General features: G+C 32.2%; 1 protein-coding gene across 2 annotated transcripts in view; it reads right to left on the bottom strand.

The window, feature by feature from the left end:
* Positions 1-17,035, bottom strand: part of TBCK (TBC1 domain containing kinase) — a 159,761-nt gene that overhangs the window by 121,510 nt on the left and 21,216 nt on the right. For both annotated transcript variants that reach the window (XM_006918893.3, XM_015595020.2), the window contains exons 4-5: positions 1,641-1,755; positions 103-176 (exon numbers count right to left, since the gene is read on the bottom strand). In XM_006918893.3, coding sequence (XP_006918955.1) covers positions 103-176; positions 1,641-1,755 — 189 coding nt within the window. The remainder of the gene's footprint in view (positions 1-102; positions 177-1,640; positions 1,756-17,035) is intronic.

The raw sequence follows: 17,035 nt of genomic DNA on the forward strand, positions 1-17,035 counted from the left end.
TCAAAAAATAATATCACTATTAATTGGTAAATATACACTTTATCAAAGATTAGAAAGTTTAAGACAAAACTCAGAAAAACAAACGAAAAAACATATTCTTACCCAATTGGGAAATCAACATCATCACCATGAGCTGTCATGTGATAAAGTCCAAATTTAGCCAATTTAACATGTCCCTACAAAAATAAAGGAAAAAAATCACTATGAAATATTTTAATATTACCGGCAGGAATAATTATCATTGTACATTTTATAGGTAAAAAAACCATCACAGAGTCAGATACATTAAAATATATTTACCATAATATTATCATAAACTTTTTGCCAATATTTAAAGTCTGCTTTATACTTATTACAAATATATAGGTATGTATAGATGCATGTGTATATATATGTACATACATAAACATAAAAAATTTTGTTTATTTTTCTCAAGCTTTTTGATGAAGCAAAAAAGCAAAACTATTCACATTTGCATTGAATCCTTGCTAGGATATTTGTGGTAATATTCACTGAATAATTTTTTCAGGGAGCTGCAAGTTCATTTATAACGTTATAATTTAATCCTGACATGAGAGTTCTTAACTTGAAAAGATCAGTTCCCAAATCAAGATATAACGAACCTGCTAGATTTCCAACAAGTTTTGATATTGTTCAAGAATAACCATAATTGTGACAAAAGTGAGGTTCTTAATAAAAGGCAAGTATAAATTTTACCTCTCTTAAGTTTTTCCCTTTTTAGATGTCTGACTAGAAAAATTAAGTTGATTTTAAGATTGGTTTGTTTTCTTTTTCTCTGAACTTTATTTCTCAGCATTATAAAACATTTATATTTTAAAGCAATTCAGATTGGTTACTCTACTGCCATAAATATGAAATTAATGAGTACCATTTTTTCTTTTGTGATTTTTAATACCATAGTGTAACTGTACTGAATGTCAGAAGAGAATCTGAGGAAAATAGTAATCCTACAAACAGAAAATAATTCCCCACAAAATAGTCTCTCAAAACTATTTTATACGCCTATGAAAAAGAATAAAATTATGATTATTCTTGAAAATATACAACCTTGCTACCTACAATTCTCTTAGAAGCATTGCCTAGCTTCTTATTAATCATGCATAAGATTTCCAACTGGAAAAGCAGCACTCAAAAAAAGGGAGGGGGCCTAAGTATGAATGGCTGGTAAATAAAGAAGATAAATGAGGAAAAAATAAAGAAGAGGAAATAAGGAAGAACAATAAAGAAAAGAAAATACAATGCAGTTGTACTGTGAGACAAAAATTCTATGCAAATAGAGAAGCTTTTTTAAGATGAAAGCAAATTCTGAGGAAGCATAGATTACAAAACGACAATGCATATCTTTTAGAAAATGAGTAAAAGAAAAAACAAAACATGATGTTAGCAAATGACTCGGAGAAAAAAATATTAATGCTTGTAAAAAAATATATGGATTTATATAATTTAAAGATACTTTTCCAAACAACCAAAAGTATATCACTTTTATAGTCTTTTCATTATGAATATTCTTAAAACATATTCTTATCTTATAGTCCCTCTGATTAATTGAGTGGGCCCAATTTCAGTAGTTTTCAACCTCAACTAGCAGACAAATATTTAACATGTTACTTGGCAATTACCTTTCGGTCCAAAAGGATATTATGAGGAGATAGTGCTCGATGTACCATACCATGTTTGTTCATATATTGCAAGCCTTGGAGCACCTCAAATGCTATACACATAACCTTTGAAGAGCTACAAAGAAAACAACATATCACAGATCAATAGGTCAATTATAAATCAGATATAAAAACTATTTTAATGAGTTAAATAAGGTTATGTGACAAAATTCAATGTTATATTTTTTATTGTTCTTCCTCTATTCAGAGAAAATAGTCTATACATTTTCTAAAATATCCACTTGTACACATTTTGGATTTTATGATTGCAACAGAATTAATTTGACAAAGATTCCACAGGTTCTTAAAGGCTATTCTAACAGTATATTTGTTCTTTGCAAGAAGAGAGTTTAATTTTGGTGGTGTACAATTGACCTTCTGCAGATTTGGCTTTGCCCAATTATCAGGAAAGTTTCGGCTATATGTGGACCTAAGTCAATGAAAACTACCTACCTTGCTCAAGAAAAAAAAATATCTAATTCCTTGAAAAATAGCTACAATATATTTTATGGTACACAGACATGATCTTAGTTTTTACATCAATCCACAAAGCAAATTCTTATAATTTATAATTTATCAAACATTTCTCTTTAACTCTTATTCTATTCCTTCTAAGCCATCTTCCACAGGGATTCTCAGCTTCTCTCTTGTCTGCTCTCCCTTGCTTTCCCTCTCCCTCTTTCTCCATTTTTTTAAAAATCAGCATTCATGTAAGGTGTTATAAATAATATACAGAAAAGTACAGGAGAACCATTCATACTCAATCCCCCACCCACCAATATTAACATTTTGGTATATATTTCTTTCCTATCCATTTTAGACATTTTAAATTAAGACTTTTAAAAACTAAGCTAATATCCACAAGTTAACTATTAAAGGTAATTTTCAAAGACATATAAATAACAAGCCAATAGTGGAGATAAAATGGAATTACTAAAATATAGTCAATTCAAAGGCAGGCAGAATAAAAGGAAAAAAAGAACAAAAAACTAATGGAGCAACTAGAAAATAACTAACAGATTTAATTCAGATGTATCAGCCATTATATTAAATGTAAGTTATATAAACTCACCAATTAAAAGATAATGATTATCAGAATGTCTAAGAACTAAAACTCATTTATATCCAGACTAAAAGAAATTCACACTAAATAAAAGACATAAATTAAAAGTGAAAAAAATGGAATAACGATCACTAATTGTCATGGGCTTCGGTAGGGGGATGGGTTGACTACAAAAGAATATGAGGGAATTGTGCACGAGGGAACTGTTCTATTCTTGAATCTGATGTGTACATGATTGCATTTGTGCAACTGACCTTCTGTAAGTTTATTTTTTATTTTTATTTTTTTTTAGGCGAAGCAACCCTTGGTTGATCTCACAGATTGCAAGGACCTTGTCAGATTACAAACCCTTATTTATTTTATTTTATTTTTTAATTTTTTATGCCTATAGTACCTGGTCTTCCTAGGTGGTCTCCCATCCAAGTACTAACCAGGCCCGACCCAGCTTAGCTTCTGATGCAGGTTTAAACTATATGAAAAAAGGGTAAATTTTAAAGTATATAAATTATACTTCAATGAACCCGATGTTAAAAAAAAAGGCTAAAATAATTAATTTTTTTTAAAGTAGGCTGAACATTTTTTTAAAGTTGCAATTAATCTCCTCATCTAAATTAAAAATCATAAGAAAGAAGCAAAGATGAAAAACTAAAATCCCTCTCTCCTCTCATCCTATTCTGACTTTCCAGAGGCAACCACTCTTTTCAGTTTCTGTTTTCAATTTTTCTAGTGGTTAGATTTTTATTTAATATAATTAACTCTTCACTATGCACAATGATATAATTAAAGTACTTCTATAAACTTCCAATTTTCCTTTCCCAACTTCTGATTTTTATTACTTATATTATTTCTACATTATCAAATTTTTAAGTGAGATAAAAGAAACCTGAACTCCTTTCTTGAGAGCTAAACAAATGAACAAGTAAATACATAATATGACATATAGCGATTAAGTGCTAAGGAGAAAAAGTGGAGAATAGAGAATGTGGGATAGAAGGTTTGCTATTATATATATAGTGTGATCCAACAAGACTTCACTGAGAAGGTAATATTTGTGCAGACATCTAAAGGAAGTGAAAAGACATGCAGCTCTCTGGGAAATGGGTGATTCGGGTAGAGGATGCAGTAAGCAAGTCCTCAAGGGGGAGAATGTGCAGCAGTTCAAAAGAGCACAATGAGGCCACTGAACATGCAGTAGAGTGAGCAAAGGGTAAAGTGGTAGGAAATGAGGCCTGAGGGGTAATAGGTGCCAGATCACTTAGGCTGCTTAAGCCACTTAGACTACTGAAAAGCCTTTGGCTTTTACTCTGAGACAGATGGAGAGTGATTAGCACATTGCTATATTACAATTAGTAAATATTCACTGTAGAACTAAGAGAATAAAATATAAACCTAAGACACTTAACCCGTAGCTTTCAAAAGAAAATGTCTCAGTGATCAGGATTTATGGATAATCTAAGTTTATAACTATTCATGAAGGTTATCATCAGCTACATGATTTTTTATACCTCATGTTATTCTTTTAGCATTACTTTTTTATTTAGCTAGAATACATCTATGAGAACATTTTTCATAGAGGGCAATGAGTAGGGCATTTTAAAGTACAGCATGTTTCAAATGTCTTATTCTTACTTTTAAACTTGGAAAGAATTTCTCCATTGTCTTTGAGTGTTTAGTAATGACAAATAGTCTAATAGCAGTCTGATTCTAATTTTGTTGAAGATACTATGTTATGCCTCTCTGGAGGCTTTCAAATTTGTTTTTTGCTTTATCTATAGACATATATTTTTTGCCCAACATACCAACAGAGTGGGTATTTGTGCTAGTAAGCATTAGGCGTGCCCTTTTAGGACTCATGTTCCATTAACACAAACATTAACAAGGAAAAGTCGATTTGTTATGGCTTTCATTACTTTCTCTTTTTCTTTATCTTTTAGTTGGAACTCTTGGCGGGCAGATGAAATTTGAACTATTCTCAATATCAACTTTGTCTTATTTCCTATGATCATATAATCTTTAGCTCTATGTATTCTATTATTTAATTTACAGGATCTCTCTTCTGTTCTCTATTTGCCTCTTTTCAATTGGTCCTATCCTTTGGTTATGGCTATGTTATTATTTTGAGTTTCTTGAAGAATAGTTATTAGAACTCTTTCAATTCTGGAAGCAAAGAAGTGAGTGATCTTTATTTTCTCTTGGTAAGTTTTCTTTTTCCTCCCTTGGCTCTCTTTCTCTCAAATTATTTTTTTCCTCAATTGTCTGGTAATCCCTGGTTATCAGCCATACTTTACAATAAAGCAATAAAGTGATATTCTCCACAAAGTGTATAAACAAGAAACAATAAAGTTACTATTCATAAAAAATGCAAATTTAAACTGACTTGTTACTATTCATTAAAAAAATGCATATTTAAACTGACCTATAAACTATTTCTCTTTATCAAATAGTTTCTCCCATATTAAAGTGCCACAACAGCCAGTCTTAAGCAAATGTGTGAAACAAGAACAATTTGGAATTAACAGAGTTTTCATTAAGATCTTCAAAAAAATAAATCAACTATATAAAGGAAAAAATTTCAAACTTAAAACCAACTATAATAACATGGATAAACATGTGGATATGAGAGTGCAAAGCCCTTCCCTTTTAAAAACAAAGAAAATTTTCCTTGAGATTAACAAATAAAACATAAACACTTAATTTTTTTTGAGCTCATTTGGCTCTATGCTATGAGTCGGTTCTAAAGCATTACTCTCTTGTCCTTTGTCTGTCTGTCTGTCTGTCTGTCTGTCTCTCTCTCTCTCTCTCTCTCTCTCTCTCTCTCTCTCTCTCTCTCTCTCTCTCTCTCTCTCTCTCTCTCTCTCTCTCTCTCACACACACACACACACACACACACACAAAAAATCTTAAAAGCTAATGTCATATTCTGCTGTGACACTAGAGGGCCTCAGTTGCATACTACTTCAATATAGATGTCTTTCTCATAAGAATTAAAACAAAACCTTTAGTGATTGTTCCACCAAACCAGTCCTGAAACAGCTGAACACAGATTACATGTTTACCTTCCCTGTTTCTGCTAACTGATTATAAGATATAATTGGAAAATACTTATATGTCATAAAGCACATTTATGCTACTACCGAGATGATCATACATATTGCAATAATCTAAAAATTCAAGCATAAAGCTGAAGCTGATGACATGCCTTTTCTTAGCTATTACCCAAGACTACATATAAATCAGAGTTAATGGGCTCAGTACTCTTCAGTTCTAATCAGACAGTAAATCAGATTTGCTTTCTGCCCTTTAGTACTTTTAATGTTTAAATTTAAATTTTATTTTTAAATATAAGGTATAAAGAAGAAAAAAGATAATGTTATTTTCCACAATGAGAAAGAATCAGTATTTATGGAATTTTGCATACTTATTTGTTTTTAAAGCTGTATTCTTTAATACTGCAAAGAACTTATAAAATAATTTTAAAAATTATTTTGAAGTAGCTAATTAGATTATAATACAACAGCAAGGTAAAAAAATCATATGCTCAGTAATAGTTAGTATGTTACAGTTTAATTGAAAATAGGCTCTAGAAGGAAAGTCAGGTTAAGAGAATGTGATTCACACAATTTAAAAAAAAACATGTTGGCAGGGGACAACATGACTTTGTCCTGCACAATTTACAAGTCAGAGTCTTATTAATAGAGAAATCCATCATTAACCTGGAAAACATAAATTAAGCTTCAAATCATAAAATATTCTCCTCATTTTCAAATTTTCAGTTACTATTGTTTACTCCCAGTGACTAGGAGGGTAGGTAGCATTTGCTTTGTTCATTGTCCTTGACAGTCTGAAATTTAATGACCATAAGAATCCTTGGTGATTATAAATACATAAATACCACCAAAAGGCAGCTTTCAGTATAATATGATTAATATTTTCTAGTAATTTCTAATAATTTTAAGATATTTTCATTTACACTCAAACACATCAATTAAGTGGCTATTAGCTGCTTAGTACTGCATTTTTTAGGCCACTGCATTTTTAGGCTCCATAGATATGAAGAGGAAGAATTGATCTCCACAATCAAAAAGCCTATGGTATAGCAGGATAGGCAAATTTATAAACTGATAATAGTAACAATTAAATACAATAGAATTTCAATAGTTATAATTCCATAATTAAATTAGCAGATGAGAGTTAATCATTTTTTCCTCTGGGAAGGAAAACATAATAATTTATTTATTACATTGGTGAGAACAAAACAGACCTACAAAAATCATAAATTTGGAGAAAAATTAAAAACATCACTACCATCACCATCAGTAGCAAGAAAAAATGTTGATAATTCCTAGGCAAGAGTCAACTTGGTCATATTTGGATTGTGAACCATAGCTTGATAATTTAAATCTATTATGTTAGTACAATACCAAGTATATTTTGTTTATCCCTTTATCCCTTTCCTTATGGATATCAAAGGAAATTTACACTGTGGTTTCTGATAGAATCATCCCTAAATTATCTGCAGTTGTTTAGCTTGGTTGGTTAAAATATCCTGAGGCCAAGGTCATACGTTTAATGTCTATAAGGTTCATAGGCACAGATTTTCATCTAACCAGCAATTAGCTTCAAATCTATATTGTCACAATGAGACACTGCTCAGTCTCTCTTTACTTAAAACATCCTGATTTTCAGCTACTTAAAACATCCTATATTTCTCCGTTCCTGAGGACCTGCCCATTATCTCATCAAGACCTTGAGACCCCTGTTCTGTGAGCCTCCTCTGTTATCTCAACCAAAACAAAAAACAAAAAAAATCAACCAAATGAAAAAGTGTGTGTATGTATGTTTACACACACACACACACACACACACACACACACACACACACACACACACACACAGAGCCAGGATTCTTAATGGATTCTCATCCAAAGGCTCTACCCCTGGTAGAACTGCACTTCTCTGTATTCTGACAGTTAATAGTTGATGGGTTTATTAATTTTTTGGTAATAATTTCTGTATAGTTTTTTCCTCACTGTACCTTGAGGCAGGTACTAGTTTATTCAACTTGGAACCCCTATGCCTATCATGGTGCCTATAAAATAGGTGTTTGATAAATATGTATCAAATAAGTGTTCAGTAAATTTATTTAGAATTAATTACATTATAGTGCAAGAAGGTGCAAATAATATTAAATCCTTTACCACTAATGAAATAACAGCTCAAAAAGTATATTACACTAGCAATGAATCAAAAGTGTTAACTTCATCTATAAGAGAGTGTACAATCAATCTTTCAGGAAGTCAGGAAAACATAAATTGCTTAAGTTCATATAATGGCTACCCAAACCAGTACTACTCATTTGCTGAAACTATACCTCTCCTTATATCCTCTCTTTTATACTTAATGAAGAATGAACCACCATATAATGAATAAAAAGATAATCTCATTAACATGTGGCTAAAACTGTGAATTAGACTAAGTTGTTAAGGATTCCTGCAATCAATTTTTCTAGGTTAAAAATAGTTATAATTCCATAATTAAATTAGCAGATGAGAGTTAATCATTAAAAATACCAATTACTTGTTAGTATTTGGTGTTTGATTTGTGTTTGCATTAAATCTATATATTATATAGGAAAACTTAACATCTTTACGAATTTGAATTATTCTAGCCAAGGAAAAGGGATGTATTTCCATTTGTTCAAGCCTGTTTTAGTGTCTTTCAGAAGTTTTTATTATTTTTGAAATAGCTTTATTGAGATATAATTGATATACAAAAACTGCATATATTGAACATATACAATTTGATGAGTTTGAACATATACATACATTAGTGAAACTACAATCACAACCAAGGTAGTAGACATATCTACCACCTCCAAAAATTTCCTTGTGTCCATTTTTTTGTGTGTGGTAAGAAAATGAATATTGCAAATATATATATAAAAATACTAAGAAAAATCAATGAAAGGGACTAATTCTGTTAGATTTAAAACACACCATATAGATTCTCTTTTACAACCCAAATGTCTATCAGCAAATGGATAAAGAAAATATGATACACACACACACACACACACACACACACACACACACACACACACACAAATAGAATCTTATTCAGCCTTGGAAAAGGAAAGAAAATTCTACCACTTGCAACAACATGGATGAACCCAGGAGACATTATGCTAAGTGAAATAAGCCAGACACAGAAGGACAAATACTGCATGATTTCACTTACATGATTACCTAAAATAGTCAAACTTACAGAAGAAGAGAATAGAAAAGTGGTTACCAGGGGTTGGAGAGAGAAGAAAATGTGAGTTATTCAATTGGTATAGAGTTTTAGTTACACAAGATGAATGAGTTCTAGAGATCTGTTATACAACATAGTACCTATAGATAATAATAGCGCATTATGAACTTACAAATTCCTTAAGAGGGCAGGTCTCATGTTAAGTGTTCTTATCACATGCAAAGATAAAAAGGACATAAGGAAACTTTTGGAGGTGATGAATATGGCTATTATCTTGATTGTGGTGATGGTTTCACAGGTGTATGCATATGTACAAACTTATCAAATGTATACATTAAATACTTGCAGTTTTCTTGTATATCCATTGTATCTCAAGAAAGATGTTAACAGAAAATAACAAGAAATTTCTATCAGCCTCAAGCTATCAGTTTATGGTATTTGCAATGTTTCCAAGAGATGTTATTCATATTGCAAAATATAGAAGCCAAGAAAGAATGAGAGGTCATGGTTGCTGAGATAGATTTGGAATTCATTCACGTATAGGTGGTAACTAAAACCACACATGCTATTTCCTCAGATCTGTAATCCATGATATTTCTAAGGGCCACTCCACAATCCAAAATACCCGTAATGTCAGCAAACCAAGGAGGGAAACACACTTCTGGATTCTATGAGTTCAAGATGTTCTTTCACCTTATAAAACCTGACCACTCCCATAGAAATTTTCCTTTGGTCTAAAACTTTCCTTACTTGGTATCAGCCCAAGGTAAAATGTTAAGGGAGAGGAAACACAGATGAAATATAGTTAGCTACTGTGTGACTGAAGAAATGGAGAGAAAAAGTAAAATGTTAATGATTAATGTTCAGATAATAATACAACCATATAACTTACCTTTTTTATTAAAAATTTTCGTGGTGACATTGATTAATGAAATCAAATAAGTTTCAAGTGTATAATTCAACAAATGTCATATATACATTGCAGTGTGTTCACCACCCAAAGTTAGATATCCTTCTGTCACCAAATATTTGACCCCTTTTACCTTCCTAACCCCCCTTCCCTCTGGTAACCACTAATCCACTGTCCGTGTCCATAAGTCTGTTTGTCATGTTTGTTTGTTGCTTTCAGTTATATAACCCACATGAGTAAAATCATATGGTTTTCAAGTTTTTCTGTCTGATTTATTTTGCTTAGCATGATTATCTCAAGTGTTATCTTTAACTTAAACTCTCCTCTGTAACTTCAAGACAAAAGAGCTCAATTAGCATACAACTTTTAATGATCCTATCGTTCCAAAATTTGGAGAGGGGGTATTTTCAGTGATACACTAATATCTTTGAGACTCTTAATTTGCTACTTACCACTTACTAAATGTTGTTAAAAATATCACAATATTTAACAGAGTAATTTTTCTAAAAGATAAGAAGAACAAGAAAGTTTTTAGAATTGAAAAAGGAAATAACTCATTTCACGATTAGGTACACATGTTTTAGCCTGAAAGGACATCTATCCATGCTAAATCTAAGAATTTATTTGTCTCAGATTTAGATGTTGTGTAATGGACATTGCACTGATTAACTGCTTACCTAAAGGTTATTTTGGAATAAGTCTTAAAAAAAAAAAAAAAACGAAACTGTGCATCTGTCCCTAAGTTGTAAAATTGGGCATATTTTACAATTCAATTCTTACTTCAAAATAACCAAAGTTGAAAGCTATAAGTCTGGAATGTGACTAATTCTCAATGGGACACAATAAATTGGGTAATTAACTTCCCAACTTGAATACTAGATAACTTTCCTTTCTCAGCAGAAAATTAATTTGATAAGATCAAAATACATATGGAAAGCATAGTCTAGTGGTTTGAGGTTCAGACATAAAGCCAGGAGACTCTGTCACTGATTTTCTATGCTTGGGAAACATTCCAACTTCATCCTGCCTCAGTTTTCAAATTTATAGAGTAGGAAATATAACACCAAGCGGGGGCTACACGGAGATCAATGAGCTGTTGGCTGTGCACAGAATCCGAATCAGCTTAAAAGCAAAACAAAACAATCAAAAAGTTCAAGTCCCCTAAAAAAAAAGACAAGGTCTTTTAATAAACTATATAATACAGAAAGTCCTCACTTAACATCATCAATACGTTCTTGGAAATGTGACTTCATGCAAAACAATGTAATAAAACCAGTTTTCCCACAGACTAACTCATCTAAACAAGAGTTAAATCCCTGCCATATTTCTAATCACAAAAACATCACCAAACTTCTAAATAAAGACCCAAAATACATCTCATACTAATATCTAATATAAAATAAATGTGAGCTGTGCATGCATTTAAGAAAAATTAATAAAAACAAGTACACTAATTATTTTCCAATGCACTTATTCCAGTTCAGGGTCGCAGGTGGCCAGAGCCTATCTCAGCAGCTCAGGGTGTAAGCAAAGCAGGAACCAGTCCTGGACAGGACATCCTTGCATCAGTCTCATTTTCTATTTTATCTGTGAGAATATAATCACCCTTTACTAAGCAGGATTGGAGGATCCTGGGGTGAGCTGGATACTTCCGCCTGATCAATGTTTTCTTTTCCCAAGCAACTTTACTGTCCTGGCACAGAAACTTCAAAACCATTTCTTTACCACAGTTACTGATACTGGCAGTGCAAATACACTGGGTAATAAGGTCCCACTTCCTATGTCCTCGCAGCATTTGGTATGACATAAGGCTGTAACTTTTCTCTAAGACAGAAACTATGATGGCTCATATTTGATTGGATCTGTACCGCAGCGTATTCCGATTTCTTAAATTAACATTTATATATTACTGTGTGAACAAAGAATGAATAAATTTCCTTTACTGTTCAGAATTTTTATTTGAGACCGAGTCACATTTTTTTAGGTAGACCAACCTTTTACATGTTTTAGGCAATCTGTTCCCCTATCCCCAACCGAACACGGCAGACAGTGAATGCGAGGGCCTGTATTTTATTCACTTGTTTAGTACAGTGTCTGCTAAACAGAATAGTGCAAACAAAAGTTTGTCAATGGAAATGTTCACTTCAATAATATGATCTGTCTTAAGCAAATTATAAGAAATATAATTAATGAAAATTCCCTATTTATAGTTTGTGTTCTATTTATCAAAAGTTAGGGTGACACAATGATCATATTTTGATCAAAGAATTCAAAAATATTCAAATTCTGTTAACTAATTCTATTGGCCCTGTAAGATTCCTATGATACATATGTACAGAAGGCAAAATGGGCAAGATGACACTTTTAATAGCTGAGTTTTGTCCCCACACTTAATGTAGAACTCTAGGGAGTTTTGCTTATCTACATAGTTACTGTTTTCCAAAGTCAGATCACTTGAATGAGTCAGTTCTGTCCCTCCTAACCTTCGAGTCATAGGTCTTAAGAGTATGATTCAAGGAAGATCAGATTCATTCCAGTAAGCTGTAGAAGAGAGTCAGAATAGAATTCCATAATGACACCAGAATTACCCATAGAATTTCATAATGACACTAGAATACTGTTTAAAATAAAAGGGACAGTTATCCTTTACGAAGTCACAGAAAACTATGTTAATGAATGATATTAGTTGATGTAGTGTAAATGGTGGCTCCCCTCAAATATGTCCACATCTTAATCTTCACACCCAATGAAGGCTACTTTATTTGAAAATAGGGTCCTTGAATATGAGATTATCATGGATTATCCAGGTGGGCACAAAATCCAATGTCAAATGTCCTTATAAGCGAGAGACACAGAGGAGAAGGAAACGTAGAGACGGAGGCAGAGATTGAAGTGGAAGTGGTGTGACCATAAGCCAAAGAAGCATTGGAACGCTGACAGCTACCAAAAGCTGAAAAGAGCAAGAAAGAATTCTTCCCAGGACCCTCTAAAGGGAGTGGGCCCTGCCAACACTTCGATTTCTGACTTCTGGTCTCCAGAGCAGGGAGAGAATAAATTTCTGTTGTTTTAAGCCACTCGATTTGTGGTAATTTGTTGCAGTAGCCATAAGTATAGTTGGTTAATGAATCAAGGTGGCTTGTTTTTCTCCATGATGACATAATTATAACAGAGCAATTCCTCCTTCATCCTTTTCTTTAAATTATCTTTACTTAGATATAAATTATGCACAATAAAATGTACTCATTTTAAATGTATTTGTACAAGAGTTTTGACAAATGTATACACAAGTATAAGTACTGCCATGACAAAGACACTGAACATTTCCATCATCCCCCCAAAATTCCCTTCCCAGCCAATCCCCATGTTCTACCCCTTGCTTCAAGCAATCACTGATTAGTTTTCTATCATTATAGATTAAATCTGTATTTTCAAGAGTTTCAAATAAATGGAATGATACAGCATTATTTTGTGTCTACCTTTTTTTACTCAGCATGATGTTCTGGTGATTCATCCATGTTGTTGCCTACATTATCAGTTCTTTCTTTTTTTTTTTATTGCTGAGCGATATTTCACTAAATAGGTATACTGTAATTTGTTTATACATTCATCTGTTGAAGGATGTTTTCTCTTTCAGACTTTTAATAGCTAATCACAGTACAAGATAGCTGTGGATACATTTAAATTAAAATTGCCAAAGGAAATAAAGAACAATACAGAGTCCCAGATTTTGAGGAGTGTCATATCCTTCAAACTGTCTTGATGGGCATAAACTAATAAGGAAGTACATAACAATGTAATGGCTAGATGTAGAGCAAGAAGAGCGAACAATCAGGGGGATTGTTTCACAAACTATAAATGTCTAACCAATGTACTGTATACTGGAAACTAATAATAAAATAAAATTTTTAAAAATATGATAATCAGGATCCAGTTTTTGTCTAAAATATACATAGCAGATTTGGGAATGTCCAGTCATTACCAGGATGATTTTAAAGCACTCTGAATGCAGACTTGACACTGAGGTAAAAAAAAAACAGATATAGTTGCTTTTTTATGGCCTATCACCTAAGAAAAGCAACACCAGCTGACAAAATATAGCTAGTAAATAAACTAACATGTGAACAGAGAAAGTATACTTAGATATTAGCAGCATGCTCAGGTCAAATGCACTGACCAGATTGCTTGTAGAAGAAAGCTAAAACTTTCATTGATTTAGATGACTACAGCAGAGAAAATCACCATCTCTCTTCAAGGCAACTGGGAGGAGCTCATAAGAAGGATACCACTAATTTTTCATATGACCACTACTTTTTCATCTTAAGTCAACTGTCTGAAATAGCAACCTATATTCATGACATTATCTTAAACAAGAGTGCCACACTCCTCCCCTCTCAAACTGTTTTATAAAGAAAAATAGGGAGGACATTCTTATTGCTCTCTGATGGATGTTTTTACTACTTAGCTTTCCAGGCTCACCTCCTCCACCTTTTCCTCCCATGGACACTTTGCCTCTGTTTTATTTATATGCTTGCGTATCAATGCCTTTTTGCACATACTGTTTTCTCTGCACTTCTGTCTTTTGATAGAATTTTTGACATGCTCTTGACACTGTAGACAATAATCACTTATGTGTCAAACTATACAACATAATTATTATTTCAAGGCTTTTTAATACTCTTCAAAAAGCCTTTAAAGAAATATTATCATAAGATTGAGCAAAAATGGCCTTCTATCAAGGTAACTAACTGTTTAGAGAGGAAGAAACAAAAAATCAGGGATAGTCCTCCCTTTTCAGCTCAATATTTTAAGTGAACTAGATATATCTCTCCTGACATTGCAGAGAGAAGTCCTTTTACAAACTGATAATATGATCGTCTATCTAGAAATAGCTTCAAGAAATTTTGGCCAATTGTTGTTTGAAAGAACGTCTAACCTTTAATTATGCCAAAACTAAAATCATTTTGGAGAGTACAGTGACATTCAGATGAATAATTGTAAAGAACACTTTTCAACAAGTTAACTCGTTTAGGTATCTGAGAGATAGTTTTGCTATTTTGACAAGTTCACTGAGCAGACTTCTCAGATTTTAAAATTTTAATGGGGACATGTTTGGCTTAATCTATGATGGAGAAAGATATTTGACAATTTCCATTCTCAATTCTGTTTTCAAACAAAGATAAATTTTCCCATGTTTTATTTTGCTGGCCACTGGGGCTTAAAGCAAGTACTTGTTCAAACAATTGATCAGATACAATCTTCCTCTCAGAAAAGTTCTGATCTTGCTAAGAATTATGGCTGCAGCCTATATCTGTACAGAGATAGGATCATCTTCCATTCAGGCAAACTTATCTCTTTGATTAAAACATTTTTAAAAAGTATTTATCATCCTTGAAAACTATTGGTTATATTGGTTTCCCAGCTATCTCGCCTCAGCTAACCACTAGACAGAAATTGTCAAGTCACCTTTTCTGTAGCACAAGCCTCCATTTTGGTGATTTCTGGCACCTTGTCTACCTAACACAGTTTCATATCTAAGTCTTAGGGACTACAAGCTGGTGAATCCACTCTAGACCTTAGTATTACTCAAACATTATTTTATATAATCATTTTTTTTTCCTAATTAGATCACCTGATCTTCTAAGAGGGCAAGTTAATCTGATACACTTAAGAAAAAAGATGCTAAGCAGTTTATGTGATTCTGCTAAATAAGCAACATACTCTAACATTTTATTGCTGATGTTTTTATATTGGCCTTGTTTCCTGTGACCTCGCTGAATTCCCTTATTAATTCAAGGAGTTCTTTTTCAGATTCCTTTGGATTGTCTCATAAAAAACCATAGCATCATTGAATAGAAGTGTGCAACTCCTTCTCCTCTTCCCTTTTCTTCTTCTTATTCTTCCTCCTCCTGTTCCTTCTTTCCTGCTCTCCCTTCTTATAATCTTTATGCCTTATGTTTCTTTTTCTTGACCTATTTCATTGTATTCTTATATACTATATGCATATGATGCTTGCATTTTTATATACTAGCAGCAAACAATCAGAAAACAAAACACAATTTTATCTACAATTGTATCAAAACATAAGATACTTAGAAATAAATTTAACAAAAGAGCAAGAATTTTACATTGTAAGTGATAAAATATTGCTAAGAGAAATTAAAGAAGACTTAAAAATATGAAAGAAACAACATGTTCATTTATTGGAAGACTCAATATTGTTAAGTTGTCAGCTGTTTCAAAATTGGACTATAGATGCAATGCAATTCCAATCAGAATATCAACAAATATTTTTAGAAACTGAGAAGCTTATTATAAAATTTATGTGTAAATGCAAACAACCAAGGATAGCTAAAGCAATCTTGAAACAAAGAGCAACACTGCAAAACTTATATTTCCTGACCAAGATTTACAATAAAGCTAGAGTAATTAAGAAAGTATGGCACCGGCATAAGGATAGGGATATAGATAAGTAAAACAAAACAGAAGGCCAGAAACAGACCTAACTGTACACGGCCATTTAATTTTCAATAAAAGCACCAAAGCAATCTAATGGGAAAGCAAAATCCTTTGAACAAATAAAGCTGGAACTGTATAGCCATAGAGCAAAAACGGAACATGAGCAACATACACAAATATTATATTGAGGGAAATCAAAGATCCAATATAAAATATGAAACTATAATACTTCTAGAAAAAAATATAAGAATATCTTCATGGCTTGGGAAGAGGAAAGTTCCTCAGAAACGACACAAAAAGCAATAACTATAAAAGAAAAAATTGAACTTTATCATAAATAATAAGTTCTGCTCATCAAGATTACCTTAAAAAATGAACAGACAAGCCAGAATGGCAGAAAACATTTGTAAAATATATCCAGCAAAGTATATATATGAAGAACATAAAGGATATATAAATAAAGCCTATAAATTAATAAAAAGAAATATAACCCATTTAAAAATGGGACCAAAATTTGAACAGATAAGAATGTCATGATATGAATGCCCAATAACTACATGAAAAGCACTTAACATCTTTAGTCATCATAGAAATGCAAGTTAAATCTTCAAATTAAATCTTCATTACAGTGGCTAAAAGAATAAAAACATCAACTTCCAGTGAGAAAATGGAGGA

The sequence above is a fragment of the Pteropus alecto genome, unplaced genomic scaffold (genome assembly GCF_000325575.1).
Source record: "Pteropus alecto unplaced genomic scaffold, ASM32557v1 scaffold5, whole genome shotgun sequence".
Taxonomy (NCBI): domain Eukaryota; kingdom Metazoa; phylum Chordata; class Mammalia; order Chiroptera; family Pteropodidae; genus Pteropus; species Pteropus alecto.